At 43.3% G+C, this 21453-nt stretch overlaps 1 protein-coding gene across 2 annotated transcripts in view; it reads right to left on the reverse strand.

Annotated features, from left to right (window-relative positions):
- NDRG1 (N-myc downstream regulated 1) overlaps positions 1-21453 on the reverse strand; it is a 101871-nt gene that overhangs the window by 16714 nt on the left and 63704 nt on the right. Inside the window, exons 1-6 of one of the 2 annotated variants that reach the window (XM_068238048.1) lie at positions 17910-18308; positions 7643-7748; positions 6488-6608; positions 4501-4563; positions 2751-2811; positions 511-597 (exon numbers count right to left, since the gene is read on the reverse strand). In XM_068238048.1, coding sequence (XP_068094149.1) covers positions 511-597; positions 2751-2811; positions 4501-4563; positions 6488-6608; positions 7643-7748; positions 17910-17957 — 486 coding nt within the window. In that variant the 5' untranslated portion in view covers positions 17958-18308. Of the gene's footprint in view, positions 1-510; positions 598-2750; positions 2812-4500; positions 4564-6487; positions 6609-7642; positions 7749-17909; positions 18309-21453 lie in introns of those variants that run through there. The other variant, XM_068238047.1, reaches the window with a different exon arrangement.

Here is a 21453-nt window from a genome sequence, read left to right on the forward strand (position 1 = left end):
GACCAGTGTGGTTTGAATTATAAAACATATTTTTGTTATGAAATCTTAATGGTATGCGTGACTAGAGGTGCGTAAACACGCACTACGGCCGCCAACGACGGGTCCATCAGACCCTCCCGCTGTGTATGCACTGTCGGCGGACTGATAAGGCTGTTTCTGAACGATCCGCCGGGTGGACCACTCATAAACAGCCTTATCAGTCCGCCGACAGTGTACACACACGTGCTACTGTCGCCTGAAAGTCCGCCCAGCGGGAGGGTCTGATGGACCCGTTGTTGGCGGCCGTAGTGCGTGTGTACGCACCTTAGGGGTGTGATGTAGGTGAGATCAGGGGTGTGGCAGGGGCCTGGCTTAAGTGTCCTGCTTTATCATCTCAAAAAGCTGGGAGGTATGCCGCTAGAAGCTACGATAGAGTAAAATGGCCCAACAGTACATAACACTGAAATATATATACATTAACTTTCTACAAATATGACATCATCATCACATGGCAGGAGTAACTCCGCCTACCTTAGTGGCAGCCCAGTCCATCCATCCTTCCGCACAGGGGTTAATGTTGATGAGGACCAGTCCTTCCACCATGGTGGGGTGATTCAGCTGCAACAGACAGGAGTTGGTTGTTCAATGTACAATTCGGTGATTTTCCCCAACAAAATGTAATTCATGTGCCTTCATTGTGGCTGAAACCAAATCTGGGCTTTGAGCGAAATTTACAAGACTTGACGTTTTACAATCTCATACATACTTTAAAGGGGACGCAAGGTGAGAGGGACATGGAGGCTGCCATATTTATTTCCTTTTAAACAATACCAGTTGCCTGGCAGTCCTCCTGATCCTCTGCCTCTAATGCTGTTGATTTGCGATTTTTAATCAGTACTACATGCTGCGCTTTTCTTCTTATTTTGATAGCATCCAGGGAGAATTGGAATCGCAAATCGGATTTGCAGTGTGAAGGGGGCCTAAATCTCACATGTGTATACAGATTTGCGCCTGTTACACACATTCAATCTTGATTGGACAATTTTACCAATCCCCTACTACATGGATGGAAGTGGCAAAACTGGGCAATCAAGATTGGATGTATATATGGACCTTTAGGGCTCGTTTCCACTATTGCGGTGCAGAATCGCCTGGATTCCACCGCTGATGAAATCGCATGCAGGTGCGTTTTTTACGCGTTATTTTACGCGATTACGCATGCGATTTCGCATAGGTTATGCTATATGCGTTTTTAATCATGTCATTGCCTGTGTTAATTTACATTGGTTCCTATGCGGAATTACATGCGTAATCGCGTAAAATAACGCGTAAAAACCGCGTGCGATTTCCCTATTAAATACATTGCCTGCGATTTGCATGCATTCCACTCGCAGGCGAATTCTGTGGCTCTTTTGTGCGTTTTTTCACCGCTGAAAAAAACGCACCTCAACAACGCTACAGTGGAAACAGGCCCATCCACTTGCATTACATGTGCGAATCCGCATGCGTCCAATCCGCATGCGTTGGACGCATGCGGATTCGCGATAGTGGAAACGAGCCCTCAGTAAAGGGGAATAGGGGATTTTCTGTTGCTCACTCAGTATACCTACAGTCATATTTGTTTTATTTACTGATTGTGTTCAGAATTAATGTCATTACAAGTATTGTATATGTATATATGTATTATATGTTGTAAATGTTTCTGGGTTTTTTTGATGCTTCGCATAGTAATTTTGTGTTTAGAATATTTGGGAGAAGTGTCCTCAGTAACTCATTGATCAGAAAAGTACCGTATATAACTCCATACGAGTCGTCCATCACACTTGCATAGTCACATATATGTCAACTGGAGGATATGCATCATAACAAACCACAATGAAAAAAATATTTGTAACCAACTTTATCATAAGGAAAATACAAAATATTCCGGTAAAACATCTCTTGTATCAAAAAGTTTCAAACACACAAAATCGATCCTTCCCAAAGGAATTGTACAGTCTTTGCAATTTCAGAAAATTTCAGTACACTGCATAGTAGTTTAGGCAATGACACTAGTCTGTTTCGGGTTAGTATCAACCCTTCATCAGGGCTTTGCAAAACAAAGCAAAACAAAGAATCTCCAAGGCAATAGGGGAAGGAGAGAGGCACAAGTGCAAGATGCAGGGGTGTAACTAGACTTAAAAGGGCCCCCCCTGCAAAAATGCTAGCATGGGGCCCCCTTTGGTCCCCAAATCACATGATTGGGATCTGACGAATGGCAGCAGAGAGTGTTCTGCTGTGAATGAGCGTTTGGAAGCAGGAAACAAATTACGCCCGCTCCCGCTACTTGGCATGGTGGGAGAATGTGGCGGGAACAGTTTTTGTGAGTGAATGGGGAGGTTTTTTTGTTATTTGGCTGCACTTTAGGTTGGGGAGAGGGAGGAGGAGGGGCCTCTGCGCAGGGGTGATTGTTACACCCATGGCAAGATGCCACTTTGAGCCCTCAGTACAATGTGGAGCACTTGGACAAGTCAAATGCACAGCTGTACCACGCTGTGGGCCTGGGACTATGCAGGTTAGGTATCCTGCAAAAGAGGAGAGTTATGTGGGCCGAAGAGAGTGTTGCTTTACTGCTGCCGTAAACAGGCCTCCTCTTGTATTGAGCATATTGGAGGGGGCTGTTTAAAAACATAATAAAAAAAAGTAAAGATAATTTTTACAAATTAAAACCACTGACACAAAACTACTGTTCCCTTCTGTTTGTAGAATTTGTACACGTGAATAGTACTCACTGCAAATCTTGTCAGGATGTAGGCACCAGCTCCGATTCCCATTCCAATCACAGTCCTCAAACTAAGGGGAACAAACAAACTCAATCAATGTAAATAAGATGGAAAGTTACCTTGTGTACAAGGGAAAGGGATTAGAATTGCCCCGCTGCAGTACGCCCAGCAGAGGGTGCTGTGCTAATACTATAGGACTCATAGATAAAGATAGTTTATGCAAATGTATGTACATTTATAAGCAAATATATGCAGTTTTAAATTGAACCAATCAGTTTAAACCTGGGTGGGGCTTGACTGATCCATTTTCAAACTGCATATATTTGCATATAAATTTGCATAAACTTGGAAATATTTGCATCTCATTGATCATCCCTGATAAACAAACAATACCCAGACTACCCTGCTTCCCTGAAAATTAACCCTAGCAAGATTTTTCAGGATTTTTGAGGATGATCGAAATATAAACCCTACTCCAAAAAGAAGCCCTGGTTAGAGTTCATAAAAAAAGTCAATAATGTCCATGGAATTACGGTATAAGAGGAATCACTTGGCAGTAAAATGCATCAGGACAGACAGACCCTTCACCAAGGAAAGCACACATGTGCAGTCTATGCCTACACTATGCCTTTTACTACAGACTTCAGCGGACATCTACAAATGTAACAAAAGCACGAGCGCAGAGAGCGGCATAGACTGTGCATGTGCGCAAGTCTCTAAAACTCACTAGGTGCCCCAAGTAGTGCCTGCTCAGACGGGACTCTGAAGGTCCCCTCCGCAGGCTTCCTGTGTGCACAGCGGTGACGTCACCTGTCAAATATGACAGGCGCTCCTGCTGAGTCTACGAGCGGCGATTTCAGCGCTCGTTTGGAGCTGATGATGGAGGCAGGGGTGAGAGCGATATGCCTACTTTCCAACTGCCGCTTGTACACTCCTATACTATGTTAGTCTTCCCCACTTTGCTGTCGCCAATACAGGGGGGGGGGTGCTTTTTGACTGCATAAACAAAGTAAGTTTATTTTTACCATACTACTCAAAAGAAAAAAAAAAAAGGCTGGAAACCACTACACACATTAACTGCTTGGCGATTGACGTAAAGTCCTGGGGCAGCAGTTTGTAGGAGATCGCGCACATCTCCTGCCTGGTGGGCGATCGCCGCTCAGACGACTGTTACACTGCGAAACCACCGTGTATTTACATGTACAGCGCTGCAATCTGCTGCAGCGCTGTACTGGGGACAGCCGTGTGACACAGCTGTCCTCCTGGGGGACAAGAGAGCGATTAGCTCTCATAGGCAGAAGCCTATGACAGCCAACCGCGTGATTGGCCGTCTGGGGGGAGGGAGGGGATTTGGAAAAAAAAATAAAAATAAAATAGCAAGAAATATATATATAAAAAAAAACAAAAAACAAATAAATATTTATTAAAAAAAATAAATAAACACAGGGGGTGGGCGATCAGACCTCAGAGAGCTCTGTTGGTGGGGAGAAGGGGGGGGGGGGGGGGGGGAATCACTTGTGTGCAGAGTTGTGCGGCCCTGCAGCTTAAACCAGCACTAAAAGTATCTATCTGAAAAAAAAATACATTTGTGAAACTGGTCCTTTAAATGAGGCAGAGTAAATTGTTGGGTGCTGTGCCATCATTCCAAACCGGGATTGGTGGTGCATCCTCCTTCCTCACAAGTTTGCCTCAGGCAGCAAAAAGTGTAGAACCAGCCCTGACCCTACGCTACATCTTACACGTCAGTACAGAGACTCACCCCAGCTGCTGCACCACACCAGGCAGCATTTCCGCCAGCTGATCCATGGATGGATACACGTACCTGTAACAGACAGATAGAGAGACATCAGCATATATGCAGTGCGACTTGGTAACAGCAATCGCTAGTGGAAGGGCTATCGATTGCCTATTGCACGCAAGTCTGTAATCGCATGATACACTGAAGTACTTAGGGCTGATGAGCGCTACACTTATCGCTTTCTCTGCCCAGGTAATAAAACACATTGGGCTTGATTCACAAAAGAGTGCTAACTGTTAGCATGGCTGTTTTCGCGCAAATTTTCACATTGTGCGCGATCGCGAATTTTCATGCACAACGATAACGTTTCCGCGTGAAAATTCATGTTTGCGCGCGAAAATGTTATCGTTTCATGCAAAAATTTGCAATCATGCGCAATGCGAAAATGCGCGCGAAGAAGGCCATGCTAACAGTTAGCACTCTTTTGTGAATCAAGCCCATTGATTTGATTTTGAACAAAATAAAGGTGGCCACACGATACAATAAAAAGATAAAATTTTGCGGAAAATTCAATAAAAACACTAAAAGAAAAAAAAAAAAAAAAAAAGAATAATTCAAGTGAGAAATCTGATTGAATATCCAGTTTTTATCAATATAAGTCAATCAGGTTGTGGCTGATTTTTCTGATCACAATACCTGGGCTCAAATCAGTTGGCCAAAAAACAAGTCCACCATGTCCATGATGTAAAGGGTGGACACCCGTATGGACATCAGATGTTCAGCTGAAATCATCTCAAATGATCATTTCTTCTGCAAAAAATGTTGTGTCTACTCTAGAGATGGCCCAAACGGTTCGCTGGCGAACTTCCGTGGTTCTCGATCGCGGAGAACCACAAACTTTTCCAGAATTTCGATTCGCCCCTATAGTGCATCATGAGGGTCAACTTTGACCCTCTACATCACAGTCAGCAGGCACATTGTAGCCAATTAGGCTACACTCCCTCTTTGAGCCCCCCCCCCCCCCCTTATAAAAGGCAGGCAGTGTCAGGCATTGGACTAACTCTTGTGTCTACAGTAATTATAGAAGGGATAGCTGCTGCTGACTCTCATAGGGAAAGCTTAGTTAGGCTCTTGTAGGCTTGTTAGCTTGCTCTTTGCTGATTGTAATTGCTAAAAAAGCACCCCTCAACAGCTCTTTTGAGAGCTAATCTTGTTCTTGTGATCTTTTTGTGTGTGTGTGTGTGTGTGTGTCCCACTGACACTTGTGTTGCATAGACAGCCTTGCTAATTCCCACTGTGTGTGCTACTGCCAGGCCCAGCACATTCAGTGACTACTTGTGTGTGTGTCACTGAGCCTGTCCGGTATCCGTCTGTGTGTGACAGGTGCACATTGTAATACCCATCACTGCATATACCTACTACCTGTTGTTCACTTCAGTGCACCCAGCTAGCTACGTGAGCGCACGCAGTGTTACTGTGCCTGTCCGGTACCTGTCTGTGTGTGACAGGTGCATATTATAATACCCATCACTTCATATACCTACCTGACAGTCACTGTTGTTCTATCATTGAGCTACCACAGCCCAGCGACCATATGGGCTTGAAAACCGCCACGGCCTGCACTCTGAAGTTTTGCTTCTGAGTGCACAGGAGGTGCTCTATGAAATTTATGTAACCCTCTCTTCCACCTTCCAAAAATGTCCAGCTCTCTTCATGTAGAATGCAGCACGCTTGCTGCGCAGTCGGGGGATTACACCGCAGTACTGCACAGGTACATGTAAACAAGTGTGCACCAGCCTTAAGCAGGGCTGTCATTCGTTATTCCCCATCACGGTAATCATTTCCTAAGCAGCGCTCGTTCCTGAAGTCCGTAATCTTGGTTAAGTCTTAATTCCCGTAAGCCTCCATCAAACTGACAGGTCTTAGTGGCCCGTTAACCTCTCACATCCCAAAGGGTTCTATACTGAGCACTGACGACGACCCAGAGATTGGCTGCTTAGCATCTTACCCTCCTGGAAAGGGGGCGGCACCTTCGTGTTGTCCCGGCGCGTTCACATGACACACGGAGAAGTGCTGTGAGATTTCGTGCATGTCCTCGCAGCTGAACAGCGTGTTGAAGCAGGTTTTATCTGAAAAGTCACCAGAGATAGAAAATGTAACACATTCAGCAATTTATATTATTATGTTTTAATGTCTTTGACCTCAAGTTGATAATTCTGCTGGAATTAATTTCCAGCCATGCTCCTGCCTGCCGTCTCCAACCATGCTCCTGCCTGCCGTCTCCAACCATGCTCCTGCCTGCCGTCTCCAACCATGCTCCTGCCTGCCGTCTCCAACCATGCTCCTGCCTGCAGTCTCCAACCATGCTGCTGTCTGCAGTCTCCAACCATGCCGCTGTCTGCAGTCTCCAACCATGCTCCTGCCTGCAGTCTCCAACCATGCTCCTGCCTGCAGTCGCCAACCATGCTCCTGCCTGCAGTCTCCAGCCATGCTCCTGCCTGCAGTCTCCAGCCATGCTTTTGCCTGCAGTCTCCAGCCATGCTCCTGCCTGCAGTCTCCAGCCATGCTCCTGCCTGCAGTCTCCAGCCATGCTCCTGCCTGCAGTCTCCAACCATGCTCTTCCCTAAAGATTCCACCCATGTTCCTCCCCAAAGTTTCCAACCATGCTCCTGTCTGCAGTCTCCAACCATGCTCTTGCCTGCAGACTCCACCCATGGTCCTCCCTACAGTTCCCAACCATACTCCTGCCTGCCTGCAGTCTCTAACCATGCTCCTGCCTGCAGTATCCATCCTTGCTGCTCCCTATCTCTTTTTTTAGCCCCTACCCCCGCACCCCACCACCACCACCACATGCACACACACCCACGTCGTCTCCAGAAGTACTTTTGTTTTACCAATCTACGTTTGACTGACAAAACAATCAACCAAACATGGAGGGGGCATTTTTTTCCAATAGATGTTTGTTAGATTCCAGGTTTCTTTTATTGAACATGTCATCTAATCTATTAGGAAATTGGATAATTTGTGGCTTTAGGGCACCATCCAGTGATGATGGAAAGGGGTACAACGAACTATTTACCAGTTCACTGAACACACTGCTTGCATGTCATTCCTGAACAACTCCATTGGATTCTATTAATCACAAGAACCTGATGTGACTTACCGGTTAGGCCGATGTCATGATATGTCAGTATGACGGGTCTGTTCTGTCTTGGGCTTCCAAACATGGTGACATGGACGATTCCATGGGCTGTTTCAATGTCGTGTTCCTGGGGAAGAAAACAAGAGACATTACAACCAATTTCCTTGAAAAGCAATTATTAATTTTGTGCAATAACAATGGAGTATTGTACCATGTTAGAATTTACCTTACAGGAGCCTATAGGCACATATCTCATGGCACGTAGACTTTACCTTCTAAGAACCTACAAACACCAGCCGAACCGCACCGCAAGTTTGCTGGCTGGCCCAGCTGTCCCTTCTCCCTTACTTCCCTTGCCCGATGTAGGTAGCTACAGGTGCCCCTTAGTATATTAGGTAGAGATGGCCCGAACAGTTTGCCCGGTGAATAGTTTGCGGCGAACAAGGGGTGTTCGCGTTTGCCCCCTCAGGCGAACACATGAGGTGTTTGATTTGCCCTCTATACATCATAATGGAGCCAAACTTTAACCCCTCAACCCAGAGTCCGCAGGCACATGGCAGCCAATCAGCCATCCCTCCCACCTGGAACGCCCCCCCCCCCCCCCCCCCACCTATCAGAAAGCGAGCAGAGAAGCCATTTTGCAGTCTGTGTTTAGCTTCTGTGCTAGGCAGATCAGGGAGGGTGGGCTTCTTACAGGATGAGCGTTAGATAGGCCTGTGTTCTGTGTCCTCCGTGCAGATTTTTGCTGCTACCACTTTGTCCTGAACAGCTATGCCCTTCTTAGGGCTGGCACACTGTTTTTGTTGCTATTGTATTGCTGTTCTGTGGCCAGTGCACACGTTAGCTGTTGGAGACAAGTCTGCTGGTCCTAGTAGTGTACCAACAATAACCCAATAATCCTTCACCCCCAGTACTGGCATCTAGTATCCACTACTGCCCCCTGTATAAGGTCTTAGTGCAATATCTGTGTTTTTTTGGTCACATAACTGTCAATGAACTACCTCTGCCTGACCATAGAGGCTGGAAAACCGTTATCGCCTGCACTACCTCGAACGTGCGCACAAGCATGACGGCCACTACACACCACTACACAAAGACTGCCACCGAGAGGACTAACATTTATGTCCTGGAGGTGTCAACTAGCAAAAACAATGATTTGCTCATCTGAGGTTACCACTAAAGCTCTTGGCGGTTGTTTGTGGTGCAGTTAATGCTGCGTTTCGCCTGTCAGTGTGAACCGGGCCTAACCCATATACTACCATATTGCCGCATACGCACGCCGGACGTTTTAAAGCACTTCGTTCCACAAATTTAGGAATGTACTATGATTTCTGTCCTTTAGAGATTAAAACACGATTTTACGCCCACTACGTAATTTTTGGGTGGGACTTTTTCCATGGATCCCCTCTCCGGCATGCCACAGTCCAGGTGTTAGGCCCTTTGAAACAACTTTTCCATCACTTTTGTGGCCAGAAACAGTCCCTATAGGTCTTAAAATTTGGCAACCCATTGAAGTCTATGGCGGTTCACCAGATTCACCTGTTCACAAACTTTTGCGGAAATTCAGGTTCGAAGTTTGCGAACCAAAAAATTGATGTTCAGGCCATCACTAGTATTAGGTAGCCAGAGACACGCTCAGTATTAACCATTTTATCCACCACTACAGTATATCTACATCCTCTGCGACTTCATCCAAGCCACGAGGACGTAGATATACGTCTTGTAGCAGAAGCAGTGCTGTGCAGGACTTGGCTTTTCCTGTGCACAGTTCTGGCACTATCTGATGCAGCACTAATTGGTGAAAGGGAATATATGTTACCTAAGCTTATGAGATTGATTTTTACCATTAAAAATACTTTTATTTTCTCAATTCATAGTGAAAAATACACACTGTTGCATTATTTTAGAATCCCATGGGCCTGTTTCACAAAGCGGTGCTAACAGTTAGCACGCTGGTGAAAAGCCCTTTATCATGCCTAAACTCAGGTAAGGCATGATAAGTTTAGGTGTGATAAGTTTAGGTGTGATAAGTTTAGGCGTGATAAGTTTAGGCGTGATAAGTTTAGGCATGATGGGCCTGATTTACAAAGCGGTGCTAACAGTTAGGGCCTGATTCACAAAGCAGTGCTAACAGTTAGCACCCTGGTGAAAAGCCCTTTATCATGCCTAAACTCAGTTTAGGCATGATAAGTTTAGGTGTGATAAGTTTAGGTGTGATAAGTTTAGGCATGATAAGTTTAGGTGTGATAAGTTTAGCCATGATAAGTTTAAGCACCAACTGCGTTAGCACCGCAGTGCACAGCTGATCAAAAGTTTTGCGCTAGCAAAGTCTGGTACACTTCGCATAGAGTTTAATGGCGCTGCTTTGCGTGCGTGACTTTGCATGCTATCTACACTTATCTAAACTTAGCATGCCTAAACTTATCACACCTAAACTTATCACACCTAAACTTATCACGCCTAAACTGGCTTTTCACCAGCATGGTGCAATGGTTATCACGCCTAAAGTCTCTAACTGGGTTAGCACCGCTTTGTGAATCGAGCCCTTAGCACGCTTGTGAAAAGCCCTTTATCATGCCTAAACTCAGTTAAGGCATGATAAGTTTAGGTGTGATAAGTTTAGGTGTGATAAGTTTAGGCATGATAAGTTTAGGTGTGATAAGTTTAGACATGATGGGCTCGATTCACAAAGCGGTGCTAACCCAGTTAGAGACTTTAGGCATGATAACCATTGCACCATGCTGGTGAAAAGCCAGTTTAGGCGTGATATGTTTAGGTGTGATAAGTTTAGGTGTGATAAGTTTAGGCATGCTAAGTTTAGATAAGTTTAGATCGCTTGCAAAGTCCCGCACGCAAAGCAGCGCCATTAAACTTTATACAAAGTGCACCAGTCTTTGCTAGCGTAAAACTTTTGATCAGCTGTGCACTGCGGTGCTAACGCAGTTGGCGCTTAAACTTAGCATGCCTAAACTTATCACACCTAAACTTATCACGCCTAAACTTATCACACCTAAACTTATCACACCTAAACTTATCATGCCTAAACTGAGTTTAGGCATGATAAAGGGCTTTTCACCAGGGTGCTAACTGTTAGCACCGCTTTGTGAATCGAGCCCGATAAGTTTAAGCACCAACTGCGTTAGCACCGCAATGCACAGCTGATCAAAAGTTATGCGCTAGCAAAGTCTGGTGCACTTCGCATAGAGTTTAATGGCGCTGCTTTGCGTGCGGGTTTTTGCACGCTCTCTACACTTATCTAAACTTAGCATGCCTAAACTTATCACACCTAAACTTATCACACCTAAACTTATCATGCCTAAACTGGCTTTTCACCAGCGTGGTGCAATGGTTATCATGCCTAAAGTCTCTAACTGGGTTAGCACCGCTTTGTGAATCGAGCCCGATGAGTTTAAGCACCAACTGGGTTAGCACCGCAGTGCACAGCTGATCAAAAGTTTTGCGCTAGCAAAGTCTGGTGCACTTCGCATAGAGTTTAATGGCGCTGCTTTGCGTGTGGGACTTTGCGTGCGATCTAAACTAGTCTAAACTTAGCATGCCTAAACTTATCATGCCTAAACTTATCACGCCTAAACTGGCTTTTCACCAGCGTGGTGCAATGGTTATCACGCCTAAAGTCTTTAACTGGGTTAGCACCGCTTTGTGAATCGAGCACCATGGGCTCGATTCACAAAGCGGTGATAACCCAGTTAAAGACTTTAGGCGTGATAACCATTTTATCATGCCTAAACTCAGTTTAGGCATGGTAAGTTTAGGCATGATAAGTTTAGGCATGATAAGTTTAGATAAGTTTAGATCGCGCGCAAAGTCCCGCACGCAAAGCAGTGCCATTAAACGCTATGCAAAGTGCACCAGACTTTGCTAGCGCAAAACTTTTGATCAGCTGTGCACTGCGGTGCTAACCCAGTTGGTGCTTAAACTTATCACACCTAAAAACTTATCACACCTAAACTTATCATGCCTAAACTTATCACACCTAAATGTATCATGCCTAAACTGAGTTTAGGTGTGATAAAGGGCTTTTCACTAGCGTGCTAACTGTTAGCACCGCTTTGTGAATCAGGCCCCATATCTTCACCAGAAATTGTGACAGGAAAATCAAAGTTTTGTGATAAACAGTAGAAATAGCCAAACAATATGTGTGTTTTTTATCTACAGTAGCTCTTTTTATTTTTAAATCGGAATTGGTAAAACTGAGAAATAATTTGTTTTTCCTATTTTTCCCATTAAAATGCATAGAAAACAAAATAGTTTGAAGGAAAAAATGCCATACGATGAAAGCATGGTTTGTCTGGAAAAAAAAACAATACATATTTCATTTAGGTGTCACTCATAAGTAGGAATACAGTTATTGCTGATTTAAGGCTGGTGCACACCAGAGCGGTTCTGAAGTGTTTTTTAAAACGCTTGCAGGGGGAAAACCGCTTAGCTAATAATAGTAAATGGGATGGTGCACACCAGAGCGGGTTGCTTTTTCCACAAACGCAAACTCGGGGGCTGCAGCATTTTGTAGATTTCTGAGGCGTTTCTGCCTTAATGTTAAAGTATAGGAAAGTGGAAAACAGCGCTGAAAAACGCCAGATCAGAGCGGTTTTCCAGGCGTTTTTGTTACAGAAGCTGTTCAGTAACAGCTTTTACTGTAACAATATTTGTAATCTGCTACACAAAAACATTCCAAAAACGCTAGGCATGTTTATAAAACCTCTCTAATCATGCCTAGAATCGCTCTGAAATCTGCTTAAAAAACCTCCAGCGTTTTGCGGATCTGCTAGAAGTTTTTTGGTGTGCACTGGGCCTACATAGGGGCATAGCAAAACTGTCAAAACTGCTCTGGTCCATAAGGGGGAAACAAGGTCTAGATGCAAAGTGGTTAAGTAGCTAGTGGCGCCCTTTAGTATTAGGTAGCTAGAGGAACCTCAGTATTAAGTAGGTAGAGGTGCACCCAGGGCTGGATTTAGGCCATGGCCTAGGGCACCACAGGAGGAAGAGCACCAAAGCAGCAGGCTAAACTGGTGCAGCATTTACAAGCTTGCAAATGCTGCAATGCAGGGAGATCAGGCTAGTGCCTGACCGCAGTACTCTGTTGCAGCAGCCACCTGTGCAGCAGCCAGCTTGCTCTCTGTGCACGTTTGCATTGTGGCTGGTGGCTATGGACTTGGGCAGCATTGGAGACGGAAAGGAAGAGGAAGCTTCTGCACTGGAGACGAGTGGAGAAATGAGTGACACTGATGGCTGCTGCGGTTTGAAGGCGATCTGGCTACCTATACTGAAAGCGGGGAATGGGAAAAGGAGGGATTAAGGGACTCATCAGGCTACCTATACTGGAGGAAGGGGGGAGGGGTCATATGGCTACCTATGCTGGAGGGAAGGGGGAGGGGTCACCTGCTACCTATACTGAAGGGGGGCGGCTGGTGACAGTGGCCTAGGACAGCAAAGAGTACGAATCTGGCCCTGGGTGCACCGGAGAGATCTTGTCAATGAGAGCCGAGAGCAGTAAGTAACTTCTGATTTACACTTTACTTGGGACTCTGTATAGGGAAGAAGGGAGGTGGGCACTTAGGGAGGGAAGTTAGCCACCTTTCCATCATCAGGTGCCTGTAAGCACGTGCCTACAGGATGATACCATGAATGATACCATGAATTGGCTATCTTAGGGATTTTTTGTTGGCGCAAAGGAATATATTTATTACCACTACCTTATCAATCACAAATGGTGCAGTGATTGATCACTTGCCAAATCAGTCTTTTTAACGACCCAGCTACAATAAAAAGGTTTATACTTGTCCAGCTGTTGAAGCCTCTTGGTGCTCCTGGCAGAAGAATTGGTCTGATGACGGGGGTGTTATTTTTGGTTATTGGATGAGTTTTGATCGAGTCGCTCTGTGTGAAAGGCCCCTGTGGTGCTGATAATGACCCCTCCGGGGGGCAGAGGAAACAAGGCGTGTAAAGGCTCATGCGTCCATCTCCCTGCATGCCGTATGGATTACATGTCATCAGCGGGAGGGCAGATCACTGCAGACAGCTGGAAATACTGACTGCATTATCTCTCTGTATATCTCTCTATGCTGCAAGCTTCATCTTCTACACTCCAGGCATATGAATATCGAGCTGATGCAGTCTGTGTACAATGTACTGCATGGCAAAGCAAAGCATGTGTCATGCTGTCCATTCAGTCCTCCTGAGACCCAAACAGCGGCCAAGCCAGACAGTGCAGCCAGCAGCATGACCTGACATATCCTGTGCACTACAACACACAGACAGGTCATATTGCATGATGAGTCATCACTGTGCTCTATTATCTATCTATCTATCTATCTATCCATCCATCCATCCATCCATCCATCCATCCATCCATCCATCCATCCATCCATCCATCCATCCATCCATCTATCTAGTTGTTCAAACTAATAATCCATCTATCTAGCTAATACTATATCAATCTCCTATCTATCTATCTATCTATCTATCTATCTATCTATCTATCTATCTATCTATCTATCTATCTATGCAGCCCATACAACTATTGGATCATCGCTGAGTGCAGGGCTTTTTTGAACTTCAGATTGCGGTTTTGGCTTGGTCGTAGGCCCACAGATGCTTTGTGTACGGTGTGCCTCTGAGGAAGCGGCTTTTGGCAGTGAAACACGTGTCAGGCATTTTTTGTCGTGAAGTGAAAGTCTGATGTTTTGTATCTACATGTATTGTCCGCAATTTGAAGACATCCCGTATGAAGAACAAACAAAAGAATTCTGGTTCAAAAAAATCCCCGTCTTTTTGAATATTGACCTTTGGCATATTGCATATTTAGGGGTGGCACCGCACTACTTTTTATCTTGTTATTGTTGTTAATCTATCTATTTAACTATCTAAAATACAATATCTCTCTCATATCTATCCATCCATCTTTCTGTCAATCTTTCAGAAAGAAGAAGTGATGGGGAACCCCACATCAGTCTGAGAGCAGAGATTCCATACACCATAAATTCTGGAGCTACTTACAAACTGCACAAGAGGGTAAAATAAAACTATTATATATATATAATATATATATACATACATTATTCCTTGGATGGAGGGTGGTAAGCAGAGCATTCAACATTTTTTATCTATTATGTTCACAATCCAAAATTTGTATAGATTCATAAATAACATCACATCCTGTCGAATTATCTATACATGAATATTTTTTGTCCTCCACATATGCGGACATTTTGGCGAGCCAGTCAGAAAACTTATTGTTCCATCATTCTGCTATCGGGGTTTTTTTTGTTGTTGTTTTGTTTTTGTAATTGTGGATGTAATTACAATTATTGTAATCTATCTTAACTATCTTAATCTTAAATTAACCTCCTTATTAGTAAGATGAACATGGCTGGGCGTATTCCAAAGAGAGCTGAGAATCATAGTAAAGCAGAATCCCAGTTATCCACAACTCAACTAACCGGAAGTCTCAACTCAACTAACCAGAACAAATCTTCGGCAGTACTCACAGTGGTGAAGGCCAACTTTTTAGGCTTTTTGAAGGCTCTGCTGTGCTTTACGACTGGATTACATCCCTCACAAGGTTAATATACTTTCAGTTACTGTATTTTAACATTTCATGGTATGCAGGCTCGGATTTACATCACTGGAGCCTATAGGCACAGATACACCCGCAGAACCGCATCGCAAGTGTGTTGGCTGTCCCAGCTGTCACTTCTCCCTTACTTCCCTTGCCCGTCATAGGTAGCTACAGGTGTCCCTTAGCATTAGGTATCCAAAGGCAGTGCTGGGCTGAAATTACGCATGAGCGTAATTACGCATCGTAATTCAATGTAAATTTACGCGTAAGTACTACGCGTAACTTACGGTCTTACGCGTAATTATTTACGCGTAAGCAGTTAAGTGGTATCGTAATTACGCTGTCTACTGTAATTGCTAGGTATGCGTAATTTTATGAAGACTTACGCGTAATTTTACGCGTAATTACTAACGTAAAAACTCCCCTTTTCTAAGAGTAGCTAATCAGTCAACATCCTAAGCAACCAATAGTATCTTCTCCCGCCCTTCAGTATATAAGCGTACGTTTTGACACATACGAATGATGTGTACGCAATAGCTGTCACATTGACGGCTATTGCGTATACATCGTCCGTATGCGTCAAAAAATACGCATTAATGGGTATTACGGCACTACGCGTAACATCGTAGTGTAAGCGCCTACATTACGGTATCCTTACACGTAACTGCGTAAGTTAACGCGTAAAACAGTGATGAACCGTAGATAATTTCCTACGCCGTAACCGTAATTGCGTAATGCATAATAGCGTAAAATTACGTGTAATGATCCGTAAGCGTAGATTTTTCCATTACGACCAGCACTGTCCAAAGGTACCCTCAGTATTAAGTAGCTAGTGGTCCCCTCAGCTGAAGGGAGATCTCATCTGTGGATTGACGAGAGCTGATTGAGTAACCTCTTATTTAAACTCCGGTCAGGAGGAAAGGAGGGAGGGAGGGAGGAACTAGGGGAGGGAGCCACCTTTTCTTCATCAGGTGCCTCTAGGCACGTGCCTACTGTGTCTTATGGTAAATCCGGCCCTGATGGAATGCATTTAGAGACAGGGATTGTACTGTAGTAACTGGGCCTATTTTTAACATTTAGTCTCAAGCAACCAGAAAGCTCACTTATGCAGCATCAGCCAATCCCCGTGGGTGCCGGATAATGGGGACTTTACAGTATTGCCTCTAAATTGGAGAAAAGTTTGTATTTCAATGTAATTCTAGTTTGGTGGTTTTTCCGAAGTTAAAGAAAACTTGAAACAATAATGAATTGTATGTGTAGTACAGCTAAGAAATAAAACAATAGTAGCAAAGAAAAAAGTCTCATATTGTTTTCCAGTACAAGAAGTGTTAAAAAACATCAGTTGTTATCTATGCAAATGATCTTCTCTGAGCTATTCCACCCGCTGGGTGCAATACAGTCCTGTTTTCTGAAGCATTTAAGCAGCCAAGAAACAGTCAGAGTTAGCTTGATATAAGGTTTTACTGCAGGAAAGTTCAAAGGGTCATTACTTCTGATTTTTTTAACAGCTTAAAAGACAGAGTGTGGCTTTAAAACTGAAACTGTGACAGTATGATGCAATGTTATTAAAAAAAAAAGCCATATAACTGAAAGTAAAAATATGAGACTCTTTTCTTTTCTACTAATGTCCCATTCATTATCCATACTACACATACAATTCATTATATCATTTATATCAAGTTTTTTTTTTTACTTCAGGTTTACTTTAACATGCATTGTAGAGGTTACTGAACAGGCATTTGATCATAAATGAGTAGCTCAGTTTGGCACATTTGGTCAGCTTAAAGTGGTCTGAAACGCAGCATTTTTTCTTAGCTCTAAAAGATTCCTTACAGCCTTAAACCTACGACTACCACAAAAAAATTGTAGCAGAACAGCATTCAAACAGTTAAACACAGCACTTTGTTCTCCAGTGTAAAGCTCCTTCAGCTTCTGACCCACATCCAAAGAGGTGATAACATTATCTTTTGTTTACATTCCTCTGCTGCTACATTCCTAGCTGTGCTGAAAATGAGCTGTCTCTGCTTCTAGTATGCACACAGTTGAGAAATGATCGCTCGATTTCAATATATAATTACAGCAGCTATGAATAAAATACAATGTCAGCTTTCAGAGCAAATAAACTGTACTTTGGGAACCTGTAATTTGTAAACGGACAATGGCCTCAATTCACTAAGCTTATCTCCTGTCTTTAATAACGTTTCTATAGTTATCACCATGGTGATGAGGCATGCAGTATTCAGGAAACCTTTTACCTCAGGCAAACCTAAAGTTAACTCTTCTGTCTTTATAATAACTCCAGAATTCTAAAGTTAAAGACAGGCTGTTAATTAACTGTGTGTGAAAATAGCTACAGAGGAGGTAACTTAAGGAATAAAGAGGTAAGATAACTCTCTCACTGTGTGGAGGTAAGTTTTCTCTTGCCTTATTATCTCCAGCATGATCTTAGTGAATTGAGGCCAATATTATTTGTGCACAGAGGCAAATATGATAACTGTATGGGTAATAAAAAGTACGAAAACACATTTTTATTAAATGTTATGTCAAAGTTTTATCCCACTTTGATGCTGGTATTGGAGTAAAAATATGTACGAATACTGCAGCCCCTTGTTTTATTGTCTATCTATCTATCTATCTATCTATCTATCTATCTATCTATCTATCTATCTATCTATCTATCTATCTATCTAAGGCTTCCATGTTACTCACTTCATCATCTTTGGTGTAGAAGACGCAGTCATCGATGTCCAGAACCATTGTGTTGGAAAGCAAGACAGAGAGATCCCAAGACTAGCGCCAGCAGAACTCAGGGCAGGCTTCCCATATAACACAGGCTTATATAGACCACACGCAGTTCTGGTTAAGACCGCCACCTCCCAGCATGCACCGGTGTCTCCACAACAAGCTGAGTTGGGTTGAGGATGTTCTTAAACAGGATCTGTGTCATGGGGTCATGATATGACAAATGCTCTTCCAATCCAGCTCAGACAGACCACAAAACAAGGTCAAGGCAAGAAAAAATAACCGTGGGGGGTGCGAGGGATCCTGGGCGCGTGCCACTTATATAAATCCCCCCCTCGGAACGTTTAAGACGTGCGAGGCTGGCAGTGTAAGCCAGGAGCTGCCAGGGGAGGCAAATCAACAGATGAGATCTGCAGGACAGGAAGAAAGCAGCTTATAAGCTCTCAGGAAGGAGGCTGGGGTTACTGTATAGCAAAATACGTCACCGCTTCCATATCTGAGAGGATAATGATCATCTGATCAACTGATTCACAAAACTTCTCTCACAAGTTTTCTCACCTTAGCTTGTTTTTTTCATTTTAAAGAATCACTACCACGAGAAATTATAAGATTTAAAATATTTATTTACATTAAAGGGGCGCTATGTCGAAAAATTGTAAAATTTAAAATATGTGCAAACATGGACAAATAAGAAGTATGTTTTTTCCAGAGTAAAATGAGCCATAAATTACTTTTCTCCTATGTTGCTGTTACTTACAGTAGGCAGTAGAAATCTGACAGAAGCAACAGATTTTGGACTAGTCCATCTCTTCATAGGGGATTCTCAGCAAGGTTTTTATTCTTTATAAAGTTATTCCCTAAAAAGGATTTAAACAATGATGCTGGCCAGCTTCCCTGCTCGCTACACAGTTTTTTGGCAGTTGGATGGAGCAACTGCCATTCACTAAGTGCTTTTGAAAATAAATAAATCCCCGAGAATCCCCCCATGAAGAGATGGACTAGTCCAAAACCTGTCACTTCTGTCAGATTTCTACTACCTACTGTAAGTGGCAGCAACATAGGAGAAAAGTAATTTATGGCTCATTTTACTCTGGAAGAAACATACTTATTGGTCAAAGTTTGCACATATTTTAAATTTTACAATTATTCGCCATAGTGCCCCTTTAAGTACTTTTCTGCCAAAGTAAAATGCACAAATTACTTTTCTTCTATGTTGCTGTCCATCACAGTAGGTAGTATTAATCTGACAGATCAGACATGTTTTGGACTAGTCAATCTCCTTATGGGGGATTCAGTATTTCCTTTATTCTTTTGAAAATCTTTCCATGGAAAGGATCTATGTGAGGAAGCCAGCCGGCCTCCCTACTTGCTTGCACACTATTTTGGCAGTTGGAAAGAGTAACTGACGTTCAGTAACTACTTTTTTTAAATAAAGGAAACCCTGAGACTCCCCCATGAGGAGATGGGCTAGTCCAAAACTTGTTATATTTGTCAGAATTTGACTGCCTACTGTTAGTGACAGTAAGAAAGGAAAACAGTAATTTGTAGTGCATTTTATTATGAAACAATGTACATTTTAATGCATACACATACATTTTACAATTTTTTCATGATAGTGGACCTTTTAAGCAGGCAACAACAAGCAGACACTATTAAAGGATACCCGAAGTGACATGTGACATGATGAGATAGACATGGGTATGTACAGTGCCTAGCACACTAATAACTATGCTGCGTTCCTTTTTTTTCTTTCTCTGTCTGCAAGAGTTAAATATCAGGTATATAAGTGGCTAACTCAGTCCTGACTCAGACAGGAAGTGACTACAGTGTGACCCTCACTGATAATAAATTCCAACTATAAAACACTTCCCTAGCAGAAAATGGCTTCTGAGAGCAAGAAAGAGATAAAAAGGGGAATTTCATATCAGTGAGGGTCACACTGTAGTCACTTCCTGTCTGAGTCAGGACTGAGTCAGCCACGTACATACCTGATATTTAACTATTTCAGGCAGAGAAAGAAAAAAAGGAACACAGCATAGTTATTTGTGTGCTGGGCACTGTACATACCCATGTCTATCTCATCATGTCGCATGTCACTTCGGGTATCCTTTAATACTACTCTAAATAACATTAGAAATGTTACGTTAATCAGAAACTACTTTCTGCTTCCTCTTTTTTTCTTACTTTGAAGGAGCCATTAGGTCATTGTGATTTTGTCAAAATGTTTGTGAAAAATTTGCACGTTTTTGGGTGGGCCAAAATTTATTAGCTGGTCCCTTTATAGATTTGAATTTATCTTCATATGGACAAATATTCTTTCTGCATTTTCTCATCCAGTCTGAAGACAAAGTATGACCAATAAGAGTGAGGATCGCTATTTGTCACTATTGATGATGCCCCCTTTGGCCACAGAGGTCACATAGACAGCTAATGTGTTTCCTGCTGTCCTCTATTGATTCGGTAAGTGAACTGAGATCAGAGAGCCCTGCAGGCACTCAGCAACACTTGATACAACAGGAGTTCCGACATAACTGGAGCACATAGAGGGGCTTCTGCTTGAAGCGGGTCAAAGGGTGAAACAGTTCTTCTCCACAAACATGAATAGTCCCCCTACTAACTTCATCACAAGAGAGAATGAAGAAGAGAAGTGGACTTGCTTCTTCTTAATGTTATCTCTCAAGCTGCTGGTCCTCCTCTGCTAGGACTGCCAGGCTTCCTCTTGCACTCCTTAAGAGTCTGGCAGTCCAGGCCACGCCTACTTCAATAAAAGGGGTGGAGCAGTTATTTTCAGCGCAGAAGATTTGGGTGCAGTCGGCGCCACCATAGGCTGTAATAGGAATTACGGCTTTAGCGGCACACACTGAGTAACTTCGGCGCCGTCAGAAAATGGAACTGAAGTTACTTTTAGCTGAATTATATCATTCCCCACTATCCACGTGGACCTGGAGGCGGAATAGTAAATAACATCGCTGGGAACTTGTGCAGCAGCAGGATAAGCCATATACCGGCAATATCCTGCGCCCAAATCTCCCAGCGCTGATTACATAGCACAAGGCAAAGATTAAAATAAAGGAAGGTAACGTCTGCACACTGAATCATAGATCCTCATCTCCTCCGAATCAATTTCCAGCTGCCTGTTTAGGATCCTATTTCCCTATGACTATAGTAGAGATTAGAGTGTGAGCTCCTCTGAGGACAGCCAGTGACATGACTATGTACTCTGTAAAGTGCTGCAGGAGAAGTCAGTGATATGTAAATAAATATTATAATAATAATAATAATAATAATAATAATAATATAGGACATCAGACTATGACTATGGCAGGATTAGATTGTGAGCGCCTCTGAGGATAGTCAGTGACATGACTATGTACTCTATTAACCCTCCTGGCGGTTTAAAAAAATCCGCCAGGGGGCAGCAAAGTAGTGTTTTTAAAAAAAAAAATTTTCATGTAGCGAGACAAAGTCTCGCTACATGATAGCCGCTGCTCAGCGGCATCCCCCCAGCCCC

This window comes from Hyperolius riggenbachi, chromosome 5 (genome assembly GCF_040937935.1).
Source record: "Hyperolius riggenbachi isolate aHypRig1 chromosome 5, aHypRig1.pri, whole genome shotgun sequence".
NCBI classification, from domain to species: domain Eukaryota; kingdom Metazoa; phylum Chordata; class Amphibia; order Anura; family Hyperoliidae; genus Hyperolius; species Hyperolius riggenbachi.